The sequence below is a fragment of the Mustela nivalis genome (genome assembly GCF_964662115.1).
Source record: "Mustela nivalis genome assembly, contig: HAP1_SCAFFOLD_3107, whole genome shotgun sequence".
Taxonomy (NCBI): Eukaryota; Metazoa; Chordata; class Mammalia; order Carnivora; family Mustelidae; genus Mustela; species Mustela nivalis.
Window position 1 is genome coordinate 4,912 of NW_028133563.1, and position 17,763 is coordinate 22,674.

Here is a 17,763-nt window from a genome sequence, read left to right on the forward strand (position 1 = left end):
TCCTTGTCGTGTTCCTGATCTCAACGGGAAGTCTGCAAGCTTTCTCCCATTGAGGATGATATTTGCTGTGGGTCTTTCATAGATAGATTTGATGAAGTTCAGGAATGTTCCCTCTACCCCTATACTTTGAAGCATTTTCATCAGGAACGATGCTGGATTTTGTCATATGCTTTTTCTGCATCGATTGAGAGGACCATGTGGTTCTTCTCTCTTTTCTGATTAATTTGTTCTATCACATTGATTGATTTGCGAATGTTGAACCATCCTTGTAGCCCAGGGATGAATCCCACCTGGTCATGGTGGATAATCTTTTTAATGTGCTGTTGGATCCTGTTTGCTAGGATCTTGTTGTGAATCTTAGCATCCATATTCATCAGTGATATTGGTCTGAAACTCTCCTTTTTGGTAGGGTATTTGCCTGGTTTGGGGATCAAGGTAATGCTGGCTTCATAGAAAGAGTCTGGAAGTTCTCCTTCTGCTTCAATTTTTTGAAACAGCTTCAGGAGAATAGGTGTTATTTCTTCTTTGAAAGTTTGGTAGAATTCCCCAGGGAATCCTTCAGGTCCTGGGCTCTTGTTTTTTTGGGAGGTTTGGGGTTTTTTGTTTGTTTGTTTGTTTAACTTTTAAAGATTATTTATTTATTTATTTATTTTAATTTATTTTCAGCATAACAGTATTCATTATTTTTGCACCACACCCAGTGCTCCATGCAATCCGTGCCCTCTATAATACCCACCACCTGGTACCCCAACCTCCCACCCCCCCGCCCCTTCAACACCCTCAGATTGTTTTTCAGAGTCCATAGTCTCTCATGGCTCACCTCCCCTTCCAATTTCCCCCAACTCCCTTCTCCTCTCTAACTCCCCATGTCCTCCATGCTATTTGTTATGCTCCACAAATAAGTGAAACCATATGATAATTGACTCTCTCTGCTTGACTGATTTCACTCAGCATAATCTCTTCCAGTCCCGTCCACGTTGCTACAAAAGTTGGGTATTCGTCCTTTCTGATGGAGGCATAATACTCCATAGTGTATATGCACCACATCTTCCTTATCCATTCATCCGTTGAAGGGCATCTTGGTTCTTTCCACAGTTTGGCGACCGTGGCCATTGCTGCTTTAAACATTGGGGTACAGATAGCCCTTCTTTTCACTACACTTGTATCTTTGGGGTAAATACCCAGTAGTGCAATGGCAGGGTCATAGGGAAGTTCTATTTTTAATTTCTTGAGGAATCTCCACACTGTTCTCCAAAGAGGCTGCACCAACTTGCATTCCCACCAACAGTGGAAGAGGGTTCTCCTTTCTCCACATCCTCTACAACACATTTTGATCACTCGTTCAATCTCGTTACTAGATATCGGTCTATTCAGGTTGTCGATTTCTTCCTGGCTCAATTTTGGGAGTTTATAGTTTTCCAGGAATGCATCCATTTCATCTAGGTTGCTTAGCTTATTGGCATATAACTGTTGATAATAACTTCTGGTGATTATTTCTACTTCCTTGGTGTTAGTTGTGATCTCTCCTTTTTCATTCATAATTTTATGAATTTGGGCTTTCTCTCTTTTCTTTTGGATTAGTGTGGCCAATGGTTTTTTGATCTTATTGATTGTTTCAAAAAACCAGCTTCTCGTTTCATTGATTTATTCTACTGTATCTCTGGTTTCTATCTCATTGATCTCAGCTCTAATATTGATTATTTCCCTTCTTATGTGTGGAGCTGATTTGATTTGTGGTTGATTCTCCAGTTCCTTAAGGTGTAGAGACAGCTGCTGTGTTCTGGATCTTTCAATTTTTTTGAGGGAGGCTTGGATGGCTATGTATTTCCCCCTTAGGACCGCATGTCCTGTATCCCATAGGTTTTGGACCGAGGTGTCTTCATTCTCATTGGTTTCCATGAATTGTTTCAGTTTTTCTTTGATCTCCTGGTTGATCCAAGCATTCTTAAGCAAGGTGGTCTTTAGCTTCCAGGTGTTAGAGTTCCTTCATAACTTATCCTTGTGATTGAGCTCCAGTTTCAAAGCACTGTGATCTGAGAATATGCAGGAAATCATCTCAGTCTTTTGGTATCAGTTGAGTCCTGATTTGTGACCCAGTATGTGGTCTATTCTTGAGAAGGTTCCGTGTACACTTGAGAAGAATGAGTATTCTGCTGTTTTAGGGTGGAATGTTCCATATATATCTATGAGGTCCATCTAGTCCAATGTGTCATTCAATGCTCTTGTTTCTTTATTGATTTTCTGCTTCGATGATCTGTCTATTTCTGAGAGAGGTGTGTTAAGATCTCCTATGATTAGTGTATTTATTTCAATATGACTCTTTATCTTGATTAACAGTCTTCTTATGTAATTGGCTGCTCCCATACTGGAGGCATAGATATTTACAATTGTTAGATCATCTTGGTGGATAGTCCCTTTAAGGATTATGTAGTGTCATTCTGTATCTCTGACTACAGTCTTTAGTTTAAAATCTAATTTATCTGATATGAGAATTGCTACCCCAGCCTTCTTTTGAGACCCATTGGCACGAAAAATTCTTCTCCATCCCTTCACTTTCAGTCTGGGTGTATCTTTAGGTTCAAAATGGGTCTCTTGTAGACAACATATGGGTGGGTCCTGTCATTTTATCCAATCTGCAACACTGTGTCGTTTTATGGGCGCATTTAGGCCTTTCACATTGAGAGTGATTATTGATAGATATGTTTTTATTGACATCAAGTTACCTTTGAAGTCTTTCTTTCTGTAGATTGTCTCTATATTTCTGTTCAATACTATTCTTGGGATTTTTCCTCTTTTATGGAACCCCCCTTAATAATTCCTGCAGTGTCAGCTTGGTGGTTGCATAGTCTTTTATTTTTATTTATTTATTAAGTAGGCTCTATGCCCAGCATGGAGCCCAGCACAGTGCTTGAACTCAAAGCCCTGAGGTCAAGACCTGAGCTGAGCATTAAGAGTCAGATGCTCAACTGACTGCCACCCTGGTGCTGCTTTAATGTCTTTCTTTTTTAAGATTATATACTTTTAATTCCATATCCTCAGTGTTTAATATTCCAGGTATCTCATATCCAGTCTACTAGGTACCCCAAGAGAAGGAATAAAATTATGAAATGAAATTGTGAAATAAAATAAAATTATGAAAATAGACATACTTCATGTTTTCTCCTTTGATTTCTTCTTCATTCATGGGCTAGGCAAAAGCTGAATTTTGTGAACAGATCTGGTGACTGACAGAAGTCTTCTTTATTGTTTCAAGTGAAGTTATACATAATTTGAGGATCATCATTTTAGTCTTGGAAAAACAATGAATGTAATGTGTTAACCTGTGTCATATTCATCAAACTCCTTGTATCCATATGGTTTTAAGCACCAGGTTATGATGAAAAACATTTCAAATTTTCAGAGTTGTAGTGGCTATCATGGCAGATTCTCTGAGATCACCACCTGATCTGAGATATCTCAATTAGTTAACTGAATGCTGGGTTTGCTAAAGAGATCCTGAGTACACAGTATTTAAAACAAGTGCCTGGAAAGGATCCGTTGCCAGTGTAATTCAGATATGCTGTAGGATTCCAGATCCACTAGACAAACAAACTTCAAATAATTTCCTAGAAGGGATTCTCGGTATTTTAAATATTGCTTCTTTATTCCAAAAGAAATTTTAATGAACTATCCTGATTTAATATCTCATGGCTTATTTTCTCTGTCACAAGAATTTGGGTGATTCAGGTTTTCTAGGTTTTCATTTATAAATGACTCCTTATTTTTTAAATTGTTATATTACTTGTCTTAATAAAAATGTTTATTTATATGTTTATCTTTTCCTTATACTTTCCTCCTTTCAGAAAGATGTTTAAAATCAGAGATAACAATTGAAAATGGATTTTTTTCTGAATCTGAACTTGCATATCCCTTGAATAATGAAACACAATATCAGTGTAAATCAGGATATGTAACACCAGATGGGAAAACTTCAGGATCAGTCACATGTCTGGAAAATGGATGGTCTCCTCAACCCACATGTATTAGTGAGTAACTTTATGTTCATTTCATTATCCTGATGATTGTTATGCAAAAGTTTACTTTAACTTAATTCTTCTCTGTTGGCAAGGGCTGACATGGTTCTCATTTGAAAAGATAAATGAAAAAAATATGTAATATTTTTTACTATTAAGATTAATCACTTGTAGGGTGGAATATCAGTCCATCTTTCAGTTCAAGTTTTCTTCCACTTTAAGACATCCTGTGATTTAATTAATTAATCAATTAATTAAAATAAAACATCCTGTGATTTGGAAACTAGATAGAGAGCCTTATGTGTATTCTCCTAGAAACTCATTTATTTTTAGCTGACATCCTTGTGCCTACTGTACCTGTTTTAAAGTGACTGAACTTTTATGTCAATCTTTTTTCCTAGACATAAAATTTATATTTTTTAAGTGAAGATCTGGGTCCATAGTGCATAATTTTAATTTAACCTATAGAATTTACATGCTTGATAATCCAGGGTAGGTCCACTTCTAAAAAATCCTCTCCCTTGGAAAATCTCATAAACATCTATTTATTGGAGGCAGAAATGTTTCCAGATAGTACCAAATGCGGCTGTGTTGAAAGATTTCCCTGTCTCTAGATATTTACAAAGATTTTCTAAGAACAATATGTTCAGTTTATCTTATTCTCCAAAGCTACACAGTAATAGTTTGAACTGATATTTAGCATATTCACTTTAAGTAAAGTGGATGTTTGAATATCTGTTTCTACTGTTATCATTTCTTTATTTTTTTCAATTCCCATGCTTACTATCGGCACTAGCCACAGGAAAAAAATGATAAAAGTTGTTCCCATATCGAACTCATTTTATACTAAATCCATTAAAACACTCTTATTATGAAAGAGAAAATCTCTCTCATTTTTCACTAGTATAGTTTTGCTTTCTTTTTTAAAGCTTTAAGGTAGATGCCTACATAACACAATATAACATTTGAGATGAATTATTAAACCTTTATTAACATCATTCTAGTATTCTGTTAGCAAAAATTGAGACTTTTAACACTTTACTTCCTTATAACAAATTTTTAAAAGTTGAGTTATCTCTCTATTCAGTCTAGGTAAGTTTAAAAGAATATATAGCCATTAGGAATATATTAGGGAAAGAAAATCAGCATATGAGCTTTAGAAATTATTGTGTTGTCAAATACAGTTTAAAAATTTACTTGCACAGTTGAAAATTAATCTTGAATCAACCAATCTGGCCTATTTGTCACACTGCTAATGAGTCTGGCAATTTAATTCACCAAATGTCATTCTGCTTTGCTAGTAAGGTATGATACATCTGTAATGGCTTATCTTATTATACGCATGGGATAAACATGTAAGTATATCTAGAAAAGTGTTCTTAGAATAAATTTTTCACAGTAAGTCTTTAAGTGATAAGAAAAACTCTGTGTAGACACATTTTTTTTTCATTTTGAGTAACCTTTTCAGGACAATGATTTATCACTGGTATTCTTAGATTCTTTTAATATAATAAATAATTTATTAGCACATACTAATTGATAAAGTTTTTTTTTTACCTCTTTGGGATGAGATTTAACTGCACTGTACATTAAATAATATTAGAAATGAAACCTTGGACTCTATTATGCATTAGAATCTTGTGACATGCCAGTATTGGAGAACGGCAAAATCAGAAGCAATAGCCAGTTGTTTAAAGTCAATGATAAGTTGGACTATGAATGCCTTGATGGATTTGAAAGCAGAGATGGGCGCATAGGTTCCATAGTGTGTGGTAACAACGGTTGGTCTCATACACCAGAATGTTATGGTAAGTGCTGTTTTTTTCAGGTATTCTGTTTTTCAGGATTAACAAAATCAACAAAATATGTTTCAAATGTTCCATTTTGAAAAAAATTTGCATTATTTAAAGTCATTATTAAGAGATAATGACTAAAAACAAGTGTCTCCTGATTCAATGCAACCTGGGAGAACAGGGTGTTTTAAAGCCCAAAGACAATAATTTATCTTTAAGACAGTACATTAGTGTTTCCTATGGGCCATATGCATGATAGTTTTGTAAATAAAGTATAATCATGTTTCTTAATCCAAATGCAGTCTTCATATTATTTTAAATGGAGGTCTTTTAGTGTATGGCATAAGAAAACCAAAATTATAGTTTCTAAAAATTTCCTCAGCTATTTTGCTCTTGAGTTTCAGCTTTTACACCTTCTACCTCAAGTGTTAATTTCTTCAGGGCCCAAAGATCTTTCTTTTCTGACTTGGACAAGTTCTGTGGACAATTATTACATGACTCTCTTTGTGTTTGCGAATCCACTATTTTCTAGGAGTACGAGTAGGACTTGAATCTGTGGGAAACCTGAGTGAATTTAGACTGTTCCAAGCCAAAGGAACAGTTTGTGCAAAACCTTGACAATGAAACAATATTTAGGAAATATCAGGGTGAGCAGATTCTACCTCAAGATTTGGGAGAGTTTTATGGACTGAGGCTGGATAGGAAGCAAAAAAGGATTATTCAGGTTATTTTCAAGGCAAGTCAGCCTTTAGATTAATTTTTTTAATTGATAAAAATCCCTAAAGAAGTCTTAAGGAAAGAAAGAATATAAATGTATTTAGATTTTTTTAAAGATTTTATTTATTTATTTGACTGAAAATAAATATTTTTTTGAGATCACAAGTAGGCAGAGAGTCAGGCAGAGAGGAAGAAGCAGGCTCCCTGCTGAGCAGAGAGCCCAATGCAGGGCTCGACCCCAAGACTCTGGGATCATGACCTGAGCCAAAGGCCGAGGCTTTAACTCACTGAGCCACCCAGGCACCCCTGGCAATGCCTTTCTATGAGATGGTGCTGACAGAAGAAAGAGCGCTTGGGAGGAACATCACAACTTTTGACTTGAGCACATGATGGTTGAGCTGCCCATGGACAGTCAAAATTGGATATGTAAACTACAGAGCTGAATATATAGGTCCAAGAGAGATATATTTGGAATTGTCATCCAATGAATGATGGTAGCAAACTGGAAAAGAATACAGAACAAAAAGGGAAGAGAGTTTAAGACTGAGCTCTGAAGCATTCCAACGTTTAGGTGTCAGGCAGAAGAAAAATAGGTGGCAAAGTAGCTAGAGAACAGGGAGAAGAAAACATCTTGGAACGACTGTTCTCATAGATGTGAAGAGAAGGAAGTGATTAAAGGATAAGGAGGTATAAGTGAATCCTGTGGAGTCAGCCTGGTCAATTCCAATTCCCTCATTTACTAAATTCCAATTCCCTCATTCACTAAATTCCAATTCCATCATTGACTAAACATGTATCCTAAGGCAATAACCAAGCTTATTTGGAGCTTTGTTCACTCTTTCTCATCTGCAAAATGTTTTAATAACAAATGCTTTAATATGTCAAAGGATTGTTTTTCATTTTAGTATGACTCTAATATTTAAATTCCAGTTTTTAATTTTGCAAATTATTTAGCAAGATAAGAGGGTTCCAAATTTGAAAAATGCATTTTTTATAATATTTAGGAATGTTATAAATGTCACAAATGTCACAAACCTGATAAATTTAAAGGGATGATTTTCTTAATTGAATAAGAATAATCTTAAATTGAATTATCATAATCAACAGTTTATTAATAGATGATATAAATTCTAGGTCCAATAAGAATAGATAGTTGTGTGTTATATATATTATATATATATATATTATATATATATATAATATATATATATATATATATATATATATATTCAGGACACCTAGAATATGCCCAATTATGTGGCCTTGAACATGTTTCTTTATTTTGTTTCATGTTTCAGTTTATGGTTCAGTTTTATTTCTTTACTAATATAATCAACATGATATAATATAAATTAAGGAATTTTAATAGTGTCTTTAAAGCATATTAGAAATACCTTATATGTGTTCTGGTTCTCCAATTACATTTACATTAAATAAAAGCACCAACTATTATTTGAGTGCAATTTTAAAATTATAGCATCACTTTTTTAATACAAAAGAATACTTTTATGTTTTGACAGTACAAAACAATATCACATATTCAATGCCTTAATATTTCTGAGTCCTCTATGAATTTAGAAGGTGTGTAACATCTAATATGGAGTATTTTTCAAAGAGGAGGATTTATCTGATGCCCCTCTGTATATGTAGTACTCAGATCCTCATTTTTTTAAATGATTTTATTTATTTATTTGACATACAGAGATCATAAGTAGGCAGAGAGGCAAGCAGAGAGAGAGGGGGAAGCGGGCTCCCTGCTGAACAGAGAGCCCAATGCACGACTTGATCCCAGGACCCTGAGATCATGACCTGAGCCGAAGGCAGAGGCTTAACCCACTGAGCCACCCAGGAGCCCCCCTCATTTTTATAAGACACATAAAATTAACTGTAGTGATGATTGATTAAATATTCTCACCAAATTATTTGACCTATTTTTTATAGAAATAGAATGCAAGGTTCCAGAAGTAGAAGAAAACTTAATTGCTGACCCCAGAAAGGAAAAATATAGAGTTGGAGACGTGTTGAAATTCTCCTGCAGATCAAGACTTAAAAGAGTTGGACCAAATTCAGTTCAATGTTACCACTTTGGATGGTCCCCTAATCTTCCAACATGTAAAGGTGAATATCTATCTTACAACCGCTAAAACAGAATTAGGATTTGGATATCATCCCTTTTTTACCTCTTAATTTTCTGTTGGCTTTGAGTGTGTCTATAATCTAGTGCATTAAACCAGGACATGAGCTGGGGAGTAGATACGTCAGACTTCCTTATTTAAGCAATTAATCTCCAATTGTTTCCTGAAATATGTAGTGGAAGTATGCATAGATACACATATGATGTCTCACATTCCTTTTGTTATTTTTCCTTTTGCCTACAGCTCCACCATAATATTGGACACTTTGTATAGCCTGGGCCTTTCCTTAAGTTTCATTGTGTCTAAACAATATTCAAGCAGCTTATTGTCAATTCAATCACATGTATGCTTTAATCAAAGTTAAAACATCTGATCAAATGCTTCAAATCATGGCATTTTCTCAAACACTTCTAATAAAATGTTTCTATGGAATATGAATATTGCTGTAATTTATGCAACCACATTTATTAATTGCTTTGCATACATCTTTAGAATACCTAGATTATTAAACATATTTTCTGGGCTTAAATATAATTCTAATACACTTGTTCAGTGTAAGTAATAGAACTGGGAAACATCTTTCTGGTGTAACAATGTTGTTTAAGAATGCTATAATAAATTATATTGTAAATTACATAAATTAATTTTAAAAACTCTCTATTTTATGGATTTTTAAGTTGTAGAATAGATAATTCAACCATTATTTACACAGTATTTCTCTTCTAGAGCAAACAAAACAGTGTGCTCCACCTCCTCAACTCCTCAATGGGAAAGTTAAAGAAACACAAAAAGAAATCTATGAACACAATGATTTGGTGGAATATGTTTGCAATACTAGATTTCTGATGAAGGGCTTTAAAAAAATTCAGTGTGTTGACGGACAATGGACAGACTTGCCTATGTGTATTGGTAATGTATAAAAAATATTCATATTTAAACAGAAATCAACACTTTCTGTATTCATATAAACACATAAACTGCATTTTGTAAGGAAACATACTTTTGTGAAATTTTCACAGAGGTGGAGAGTACATGTAGAGATATACCTGAACTTCATTACGGCTCTGTGGTTGAGACTTCTGCCATTCCCTATCGCCATGGAGATTCAGTAGAGTTCAATTGCATGGAAGACTTTACAATGATTGGACACAAGTCAGTTACATGTGTTAATGGAAGGTGGACCCCACTTCCTCAGTGCATTGGTGAGAAGACACTTCTCAAATTGACAGTCAATAAAATTTAATATGTTATTGTAAAAGCTATATTTGTGAATATGTTTTTGAAATTTAGGTACATTCTTGAAAATGACCAGTCAGTAGAGGTGCCTGGGTGACTCAGTCAGTTAAGCATCTGCCTTCCACTCACCTCATGATCTCAGGATCCTGGGATTGGACCCTCACATCAGGCTCCCTGCTCAGCCAGGAGTCTGCTTCTCCTTCTCCCTCTGACCCTCCTTCTCATGCTCTCTCTGTCTCTCAAGTATGTAAATAAGTTCAGGTATATCTCTCATTTTTAAAAAGTCAGTTCTTCAATTATAATGAAAGCAGACATTGCTTATAGCTCATTATATGTCTACAAATTAGCAATAGAATTTTATCAGTATTTCTGTCTCTGATATTAACACTGTTTTTAAGTATGAACCTGAATTTTACTTATGGTTATTCATATGATTTAAATATGAGTACTAATGCCAGGAAAATGGAACTATATTTGCATAAATACCACTTTTGTTTTCAGGTGGAACTCAATTTCAGGCCCTGGAAAAGGAAGTTAATACACAATTGCTACATTATTACATTGCTATAGGAATCTTGCCTCTCTCCAAGCCTCTAGCAATTTCTCAATCTGTTTCAAATGCAACAAGTTAATGTGCTGAGGGTGGGTGGGCTGTAGGCCCTCTCAGTCAGGAGGACTCCATCGAAAGAGGCAGTCAGGGTTAGGCCATGAAACCAATCTGATGGATGACTTCACTCAGGTTGATGTATGTAAATCATCCTGACCTTTGGATGACCAAGTCTTTTATGACTAACATGGAAAATATTGGGGACCCTTTTCATTTTTCTCTTGGAATGAGTTCTTTCCTAGAGTTTTCCTAAGTCCTACATTCAAAGAGAGCTCTGAGAGTCCCGTCTTACTTATTCATCAGATTTCTAGGCATTAATTGTTCCAAGGAGAAGGCAGGGCTTAGGTACACCGTCCATGAGAGCAGAGCTTTACTCCTCTTTTGTTCATGATGTATTCCCAATACCCAAAAGACTGGCAGACATAGAGCACACGTTAAACAGGAGTTTGTTGAAGGAATCATAAGTTTGGTTGTTTATTAATCCTTACATTTTTGCTAAACACATTCCCATTGGACATACTGTCAGTCCTTCAAGACCAAACCTCATCTTTGTCCTCTTCTATTTCCACAAATGATCACCCCTTGCTTCACATCAGGGAAAACCCAAAGTTATAACAGGCATGAAAATGCTCAACTTTTCACTCTTATTCTAAATTATCTGCTTCAATTATTCTTCTTTTCTGATCTCAGAGTTTGCCTTCCAAAGGATAATCTTCTACCTATATTCAGCTTAACATAATCCCCTTACACCTATCATAGCCCTTACTCCAATTTTCTTCATTCAGTATTAATATCGTACCTCCAGCTAGTCTAGCTGTTCATTCTTCTCCGAATGTTTATTTTCTCCTAATAAACAAAGAAATTCTTTCAGAAACCAATCAGTCATAGCGCAATGAGAACAACCACCACCACTCCTTTGTCCCTCAGTTACCATCACCTGAACATCTTGTTTTGTCTCACTCAACATTGTGGACAAGCCTTAAAAACAGGACTAATTCTCAGCCTCTAGTGTGTTTTGAATTAGTCTCCTTTGTTTGATTTTTTATTCCAAATCATTACTTCTTTGGCTAACCTTTAACAAAGACCTACATCAACTCATATTTTATCAAATCCAAAACATACTTCAATCTGCATTGAATTTTGGAAATATGTATTTATATAAAAAGTTGGTATATTTAACTCAGAGTCAGTAAAAATGTACTATTATAACATTATAATGTTGAATTATAGGGTGATCTGGTATATAAAATAGCTCTTCATAGATTGTAAGAGTATAAACAGGAAACAGGTTGTGGCTTTAAGCACTCAGTATCTTATTCCAAAAATCTGTTCCTATTTTTTAGCGATCATATAAAAGATCTACTTAAATATTCACATTCTGTAAGAGACATCTTAGCTGTACTTTTCATATTGTATTACATTACCTTTATTGAAAAAATATATTTAAGCTAGCAATTTCATATATTCTACTTCCACAGATAAATGTGGGACCAAATGTAGTCAAGGTGATGACTGTTCAATATGTAGATCATCCTAAAAAGTGAGCCTCTTACACTTTTCTAATCCCAGAAATCTCCAGGACTGAACATGAGACTTATGTTCATACATAAGAGCCCATCTCATGCCATTGGTCAGGAGTAGATTGGTTGGTGGGATTTATGGGCTCAGATGCTAATTTCATTATACTATTGACTCTAAGTTATTTTTTTTGCAGTAGTTGCTTTGATTCTTATTAGTCTTTTCAAGGGAATATTTTCATTTTATAGCAACGGATGAACTTGAAAAATGTAAATACAGCTTGACTAGAAAAGAGGCACAACCATTACGTAAGACTGTATATGATCATAACCAGAAAATAAGTTATAAATGCAGAGAAGGAATAAAGCCAAAACACTCAACATGCATAAATGGGCGATGGAACCCTGATCTAAGCTGCACAGGTAAGCTCTTATTTTCAAAAACTTACTCTATTTCTTCCTAACTTGTAATTTTAGTATTTTTGCATCTTTTAAAATTTTTTGTATTAAAATTTTATGTATTTTTATGTATCACTACACATAATTTTTCAGCTGGAAGGAAATTCAGAAACTAGCCCAAACACTATTCCTAAATATTAATTGCATCAGTGCCTTAGTCAGCTATAAAACAAAACCCAGAAACGTGGTGGCCTTAAATTAACATCTGGTCAGGTAGCTTTAAGAATTAGCATTTTGGGGGGCACCTGGGTGGCTTAGTCATTAAGCGTCCGCCTTTAGCTCAGGTCATGATCCCAGAGACCTGACATCAAGCCCCACATGGGGCTCCCTGCTCAGTAGGTAGTCTGGTTCTCCCACTCCCACACCTCCTGCTTGTGTTCTCTCACTGTGCCTCTCTCTGTCAAATAAATAAATAAAACCTTAAAAAAAAAAAAAAGAAAAAAAAAAAACCTCTGTTCTCTGCAGCCCATTGGGTCTCCTGGATGTGAGACCCTTTGGTTTTCAAAGCCAGGTGTTTTAGGGGCTCATCTTGCTTTTGCAAGTCCCAGAGTTTGGGGTGCTGATGTGAGGCACGAACCTTTTTCTGCTCAGGGAGAAGCTTTTGTGGGAGAACACCTGACTGTGTGTGGCCCTGCCAGAGATGGGGTTTCTGTCCCTACTGGGTCTTGCACATTGGTTTTATACTCTGACACTATATCAGTTCCATTATTCATTTTAGGTACTATTTTGTAGATCTGTTGCGATTTCTGTAAGCAGTTATATCACTGAAAATACAAGATTTTATTTTTGCCCGTTCATTTTTATTTGCTGACTAGGACCTCTGGTAAACTGTTGAAACCAAGTGATGAGAACATACATCTTTGTCCCATTCCTGATCACTGGGAGAGGGTATTCAACATTTTACCACAAGTATAATGTCAGTTTAGGATTTCTGTAAATGTCCTTATCAGTTTAAGGACATTGCCTTCCATTCTCACTTTACTGAGAAATTTTATGATCACCAATGTTGAATTTTTTTTAATGCTTCTTATGTATCTCTTGATATGATAATCTGACTTCCTTAATTCTGTTAATACAGTGAGGTATAGACATGAATCTTGGGATGTTGAACAAATCTCTCTTCCCTAGAGTTAACTCTACTAGATGGTGACATGTTATTCTTTCTACATTTTCATGTACTCAATTTGCTGATATATTTTTAAGGAGTTTTGCATCTATAGTCATGGGGAATATAAATCTATAGTTACTTTTTTCTTTAAACGCTTCTCCCAAGTTTTCTTATTAGGATTATCATGGCCTCATAAAACAAAATGTGGACTGCTTTCTGCTTCTCTGTTTTCTGAAAGTATTTATGTAATATTATTATTACACATATTATTATTTTATTATGTTTACCTTAAATGTTTGATAGACTTTACCCACAAAGTCATCTGATATATAATTTCCTTTTTTTGGAAATTTTTCTTGATGAATAATTCAATTTGTTTAATAAATAATGAAATATTCATATTTCCTTATTGTCTTTTGTCAATGCAAGGAAATTATATTTTTGAAGAAATATCTCTCTTTTATCTAATTTATGAAGTTGATTGGTATACAATTATTTTAATAGTCACTTAATATTCTATCTTCCTTTTAATTATATAGTTTATTTGTTGGTATCACTTCTTTCATTCTTGACATTGATATTTGTTTCTCTCTTATACTTGATTATTCTTCCTGGGGTTTTTTTCTTCAGTTTTATTAATATTTCCAAATAACCAATTTTAACGCTTAATTTTCTTCATTTATTCTCTCATCTATTTTTTTAACCTTATTAATATTCACTGTCTTTTCTGTTTTCTTTTTTCTATTTGTCTTTCTCAATTTTCTCTCTTCTGTGGACTTAACTGTTTTTTTTAATTCTAATTACATTGATTTTAATTTTATATTTCATTTCTTAAGGTAGAAAATTGAAACATGGATTTAAACCATCCTACTTTTTAAAGAGAAACTCCATTTTTCCCTCCCTGCTGTAGCAGTCTCAAAAATTTTATATACATTTCATTTTCATTTAATTCTATCTGAAATGGTATCTAATATTCCTTGTGAATTCTTCCTTAATATGTCATTTATTTACAATTTTTTGCTTAATTTTCAAATATTTATTTTTTCCTAAATAGATTCATTCTCTTTTAAGAGTTGATTCCTGTACAAAGTACTGCAAAAAAAAAAAAAAAGAAAGAAAAGAAAGAAAGAAAGAAAGAAAAGAATAATTTTAAAAACTGGATGTAAAATAAAATACAAATAATTAATTAAAACACAAAAATATAGAGAAACTTTTTTTTTTAAGCATAAACAGATGATTTGCAGAATAGTAATTTTGCCTTTAGGGAAATTTAGTTGCTAGACCAAACTCTGGCAAATGTATCAGAAGTACAAATTAAGATTATTAGGGCAGAAATGGTTAAATATCAGATACAGAAGAAACTCAGCCCTTGATACTGCATTGAAAAAATATGCCAAGATATTTGGAACAAATAAGAAAAAAGTTTCTGGTTAAATATAAAATACTTCTACACTTAGAAATAGAAAATATGAGAAAGAGAAAATATAAGATAGAAATAGAAAATATTAGTAAGCATGAATAGAGTGTATTCAGTCAAATATTTCTCTGCATTGACTACAAAATCTTGGGTATCTGAAGGGACTTACAAGACTCCCCAGTTGGGGTGCCTGGGTGGCTCAGTGGGTTAAAGCCTCTGCCTTCAGCTCAGGTCATGATCTCAAGGTCCTGGGATCGAGCCCCATGTTGGACTCTCTGCTCAGCACAGAGTTGGCTTCCTCCTCTCTCTCCACCTGCCTCTACCTATTTGTGATCTCTGTCTGTCAAACAAATAAATAAAATCTTTAAAAAAAAAAAAAAAAGACTTCCCCATGTACACGCACATAACGCCTTTAATGAAATAAACGCACTACAGGAGAAAGCAAAATCAAGGAATCATAAAGAGATCCAAAAGCCTCCAAGTAGAGCCATCCAGAGTCTTCCCTCAGTTTTGAACAAACATGCTTTGTCTTCAGATTAAGAGCTGCCACCATACATGTGTGGTATCTCAGTTCTTTGGGAGCTCAAACACAAGTTGACAGAGGAATCATGTGTCCCTGCTGGTCATGCAACTGAAGCCAGCCTGTCTGATCTGTTCAAGAGGGTGCATTTCATTAACCTTCCTACCTCTCAACAGTGTAGGCAAGCTAGGAAACAGTATCTCCAGAGAGTTTTGTAACTTTAAAAACACAGTTTAAGGGTGCCTGGGTGGCATAGTTGTTAAGCGTCTGCCTTCGGCTCAGGTCATGATCCCAGGGTCCTGGGATCCAGGCCCCACATCGGGCTCCCTGCTCAGTGGGAAGCCTGCTTCTCCCTCTCCCACTCCCCCTGCTTGTGTTCCCTCTCTGTCTCTCTGTGTGTCTCTCTCTGTCAAATAAATCCGTAAAATCTTAAAAAACAAAAACACTATAAATTATTAAGGACCATATCTAATCCTTATCTTAGCCAAGAATATGTAACTGATAATTATCATTTGTTTCAATTTGTATCAATTGATAATTGATCATTAACGGTATGTAATTCTTCCTCTTACTAATTAGCTTCCATTCCACATCTTGTGAAGGTTTTTAATCCAATCACAATACATTTGATTATGGATATCTGTAAATAGGATCCAAATATCAGTATTTATTTGGTGCCTCTTACTGAGTGGACAATTCAGTTAGAACCTCCAAATGGTTAGAAATCATTAAAAGTTGCAAATGTTTTTCAGTGTTTACATAAATTATGCAAGATTTATCACAGAAAGAATAAAACACAGTTACTACAAGACGGTGAGACTATAAACCACATGTGATATATTAAATTGCTCTACAAGCTGATAAGTATAAGATGTTTAAATATAGACCATAATGTCATTATTTAATCATTAACAGTACATTATTTTTGAGTTTTCTGTTTTAATTATCTTTGTAATATGTTTAACTTATAATTTTTAATCAAGAAATCTAATTTTAATATTTTTAGAAGTTAGCACACAGCCGTGCCCCCCTCCACCTCAGATTCCCAATGCTCAAAATATGGCAACGACGGTGAATTATCAGGATGGAGAAAAAGTATCTGTTGTCTGTCAAGACAATTATATAATTCAGGGTGCAGAAGAAATTGTGTGCCGAGATGGAATATGGCAGTCAATACCACGCTGTGTTGGTCAGTAGCCCATAACTTGCTTTATAACATTCTTCCAAATGAGGTTAATGCTCCTCTGTGCTCTGTGTAAAGGAACCTTTCTCTAAATCTGTTTCACTTTACCTCGAAGCAGTAAATTACAAACTAAGTATACACATCAATCGGTATTCTAACACTTCTGCTGTGAAATGAACAGACAACAGCTTTGGGCTATTGTGCAAATACCATAGAAAATTTCTGTTTACCCCTATTTTACTCCTCATAATGAACAGGACAAGAATGAAGGGGCATAGCAAACAAGTAGATAATAGCATAGATTTTATGGAGATACATATGCTTGCAAGTTGCAAATGTTTTTCAGTGTTTTGGTATCTAATTTGTCCAAGTTATCCTTATTTTAAAACCCCAAATGCTATTTGATTGCATTTTTCAATTTATACATTGTATCTATACTTGACCCTTTGATCTCTGTTCTTCATACAGAAAAACTCGGGTGTCCTCAACCACCTCCTATAGAACATGGAACCATTAAATCATCTGAATTTTCAGAAGGAATAAAAGAAACATTGAAACCTAATCTTTACCCACATGGCAGCAAACTAAGTTACACTTGTGAGGATGGTTTCGGGATATCTGAAAAAGAGGAGATAACATGTGAGGTGGGAAAATGGAGTTCTCTACCCCTGTGTGTAGGTGAGGACAGTATGCAAACTAAAATTCTAGTTTCAATTTTCAGTAAGAGCCATTAATATAAGTGTCATCAAAGTCATGAGAAAGAGTCTTAAAAAGAAAGAAAGAAAAACAAACTCTCCTTTAGGTTTCTTAATATCTAAAGTCATTTATATAATCATGTACTTTACCAATTTCTGCATAATCAAATCTATCCCATTTTTGTTAATTTTATTGATTTGCTATAGAATCAGTTTCAATGATGGCAATTGTCTAATTAAAACTAGGTGTGTAGTGCAATTAAACCTACCTATTCATATAGGTATGCCTATTCATATTCCTACCTATTTATATAAGTTGTATGTAACTTTTGCTTTGCTTTGCCATCAGCATTGTTTTTCTTA

The 17,763-nt window shown here is 34.5% G+C and overlaps 1 protein-coding gene across 1 annotated transcript; it reads left to right on the forward strand.

Annotated features, from left to right (window-relative positions):
• Positions 1-3,842: 3,842 nt before the first annotated feature.
• On the forward strand, positions 3,843-17,383 carry LOC309858662 (complement factor H-like; the record flags this gene model as incomplete). Its single annotated transcript, XM_082751369.1, has 8 exons — positions 3,843-4,025; positions 5,648-5,821; positions 8,465-8,641; positions 9,385-9,567; positions 9,678-9,860; positions 12,268-12,441; positions 16,529-16,711; positions 17,174-17,383. Coding segments are annotated over exons 2-8 (1,273 nt in total), but the record flags the coding sequence as incomplete, so codon positions are not given.
• Positions 17,384-17,763: the final 380 nt, after the last annotated feature.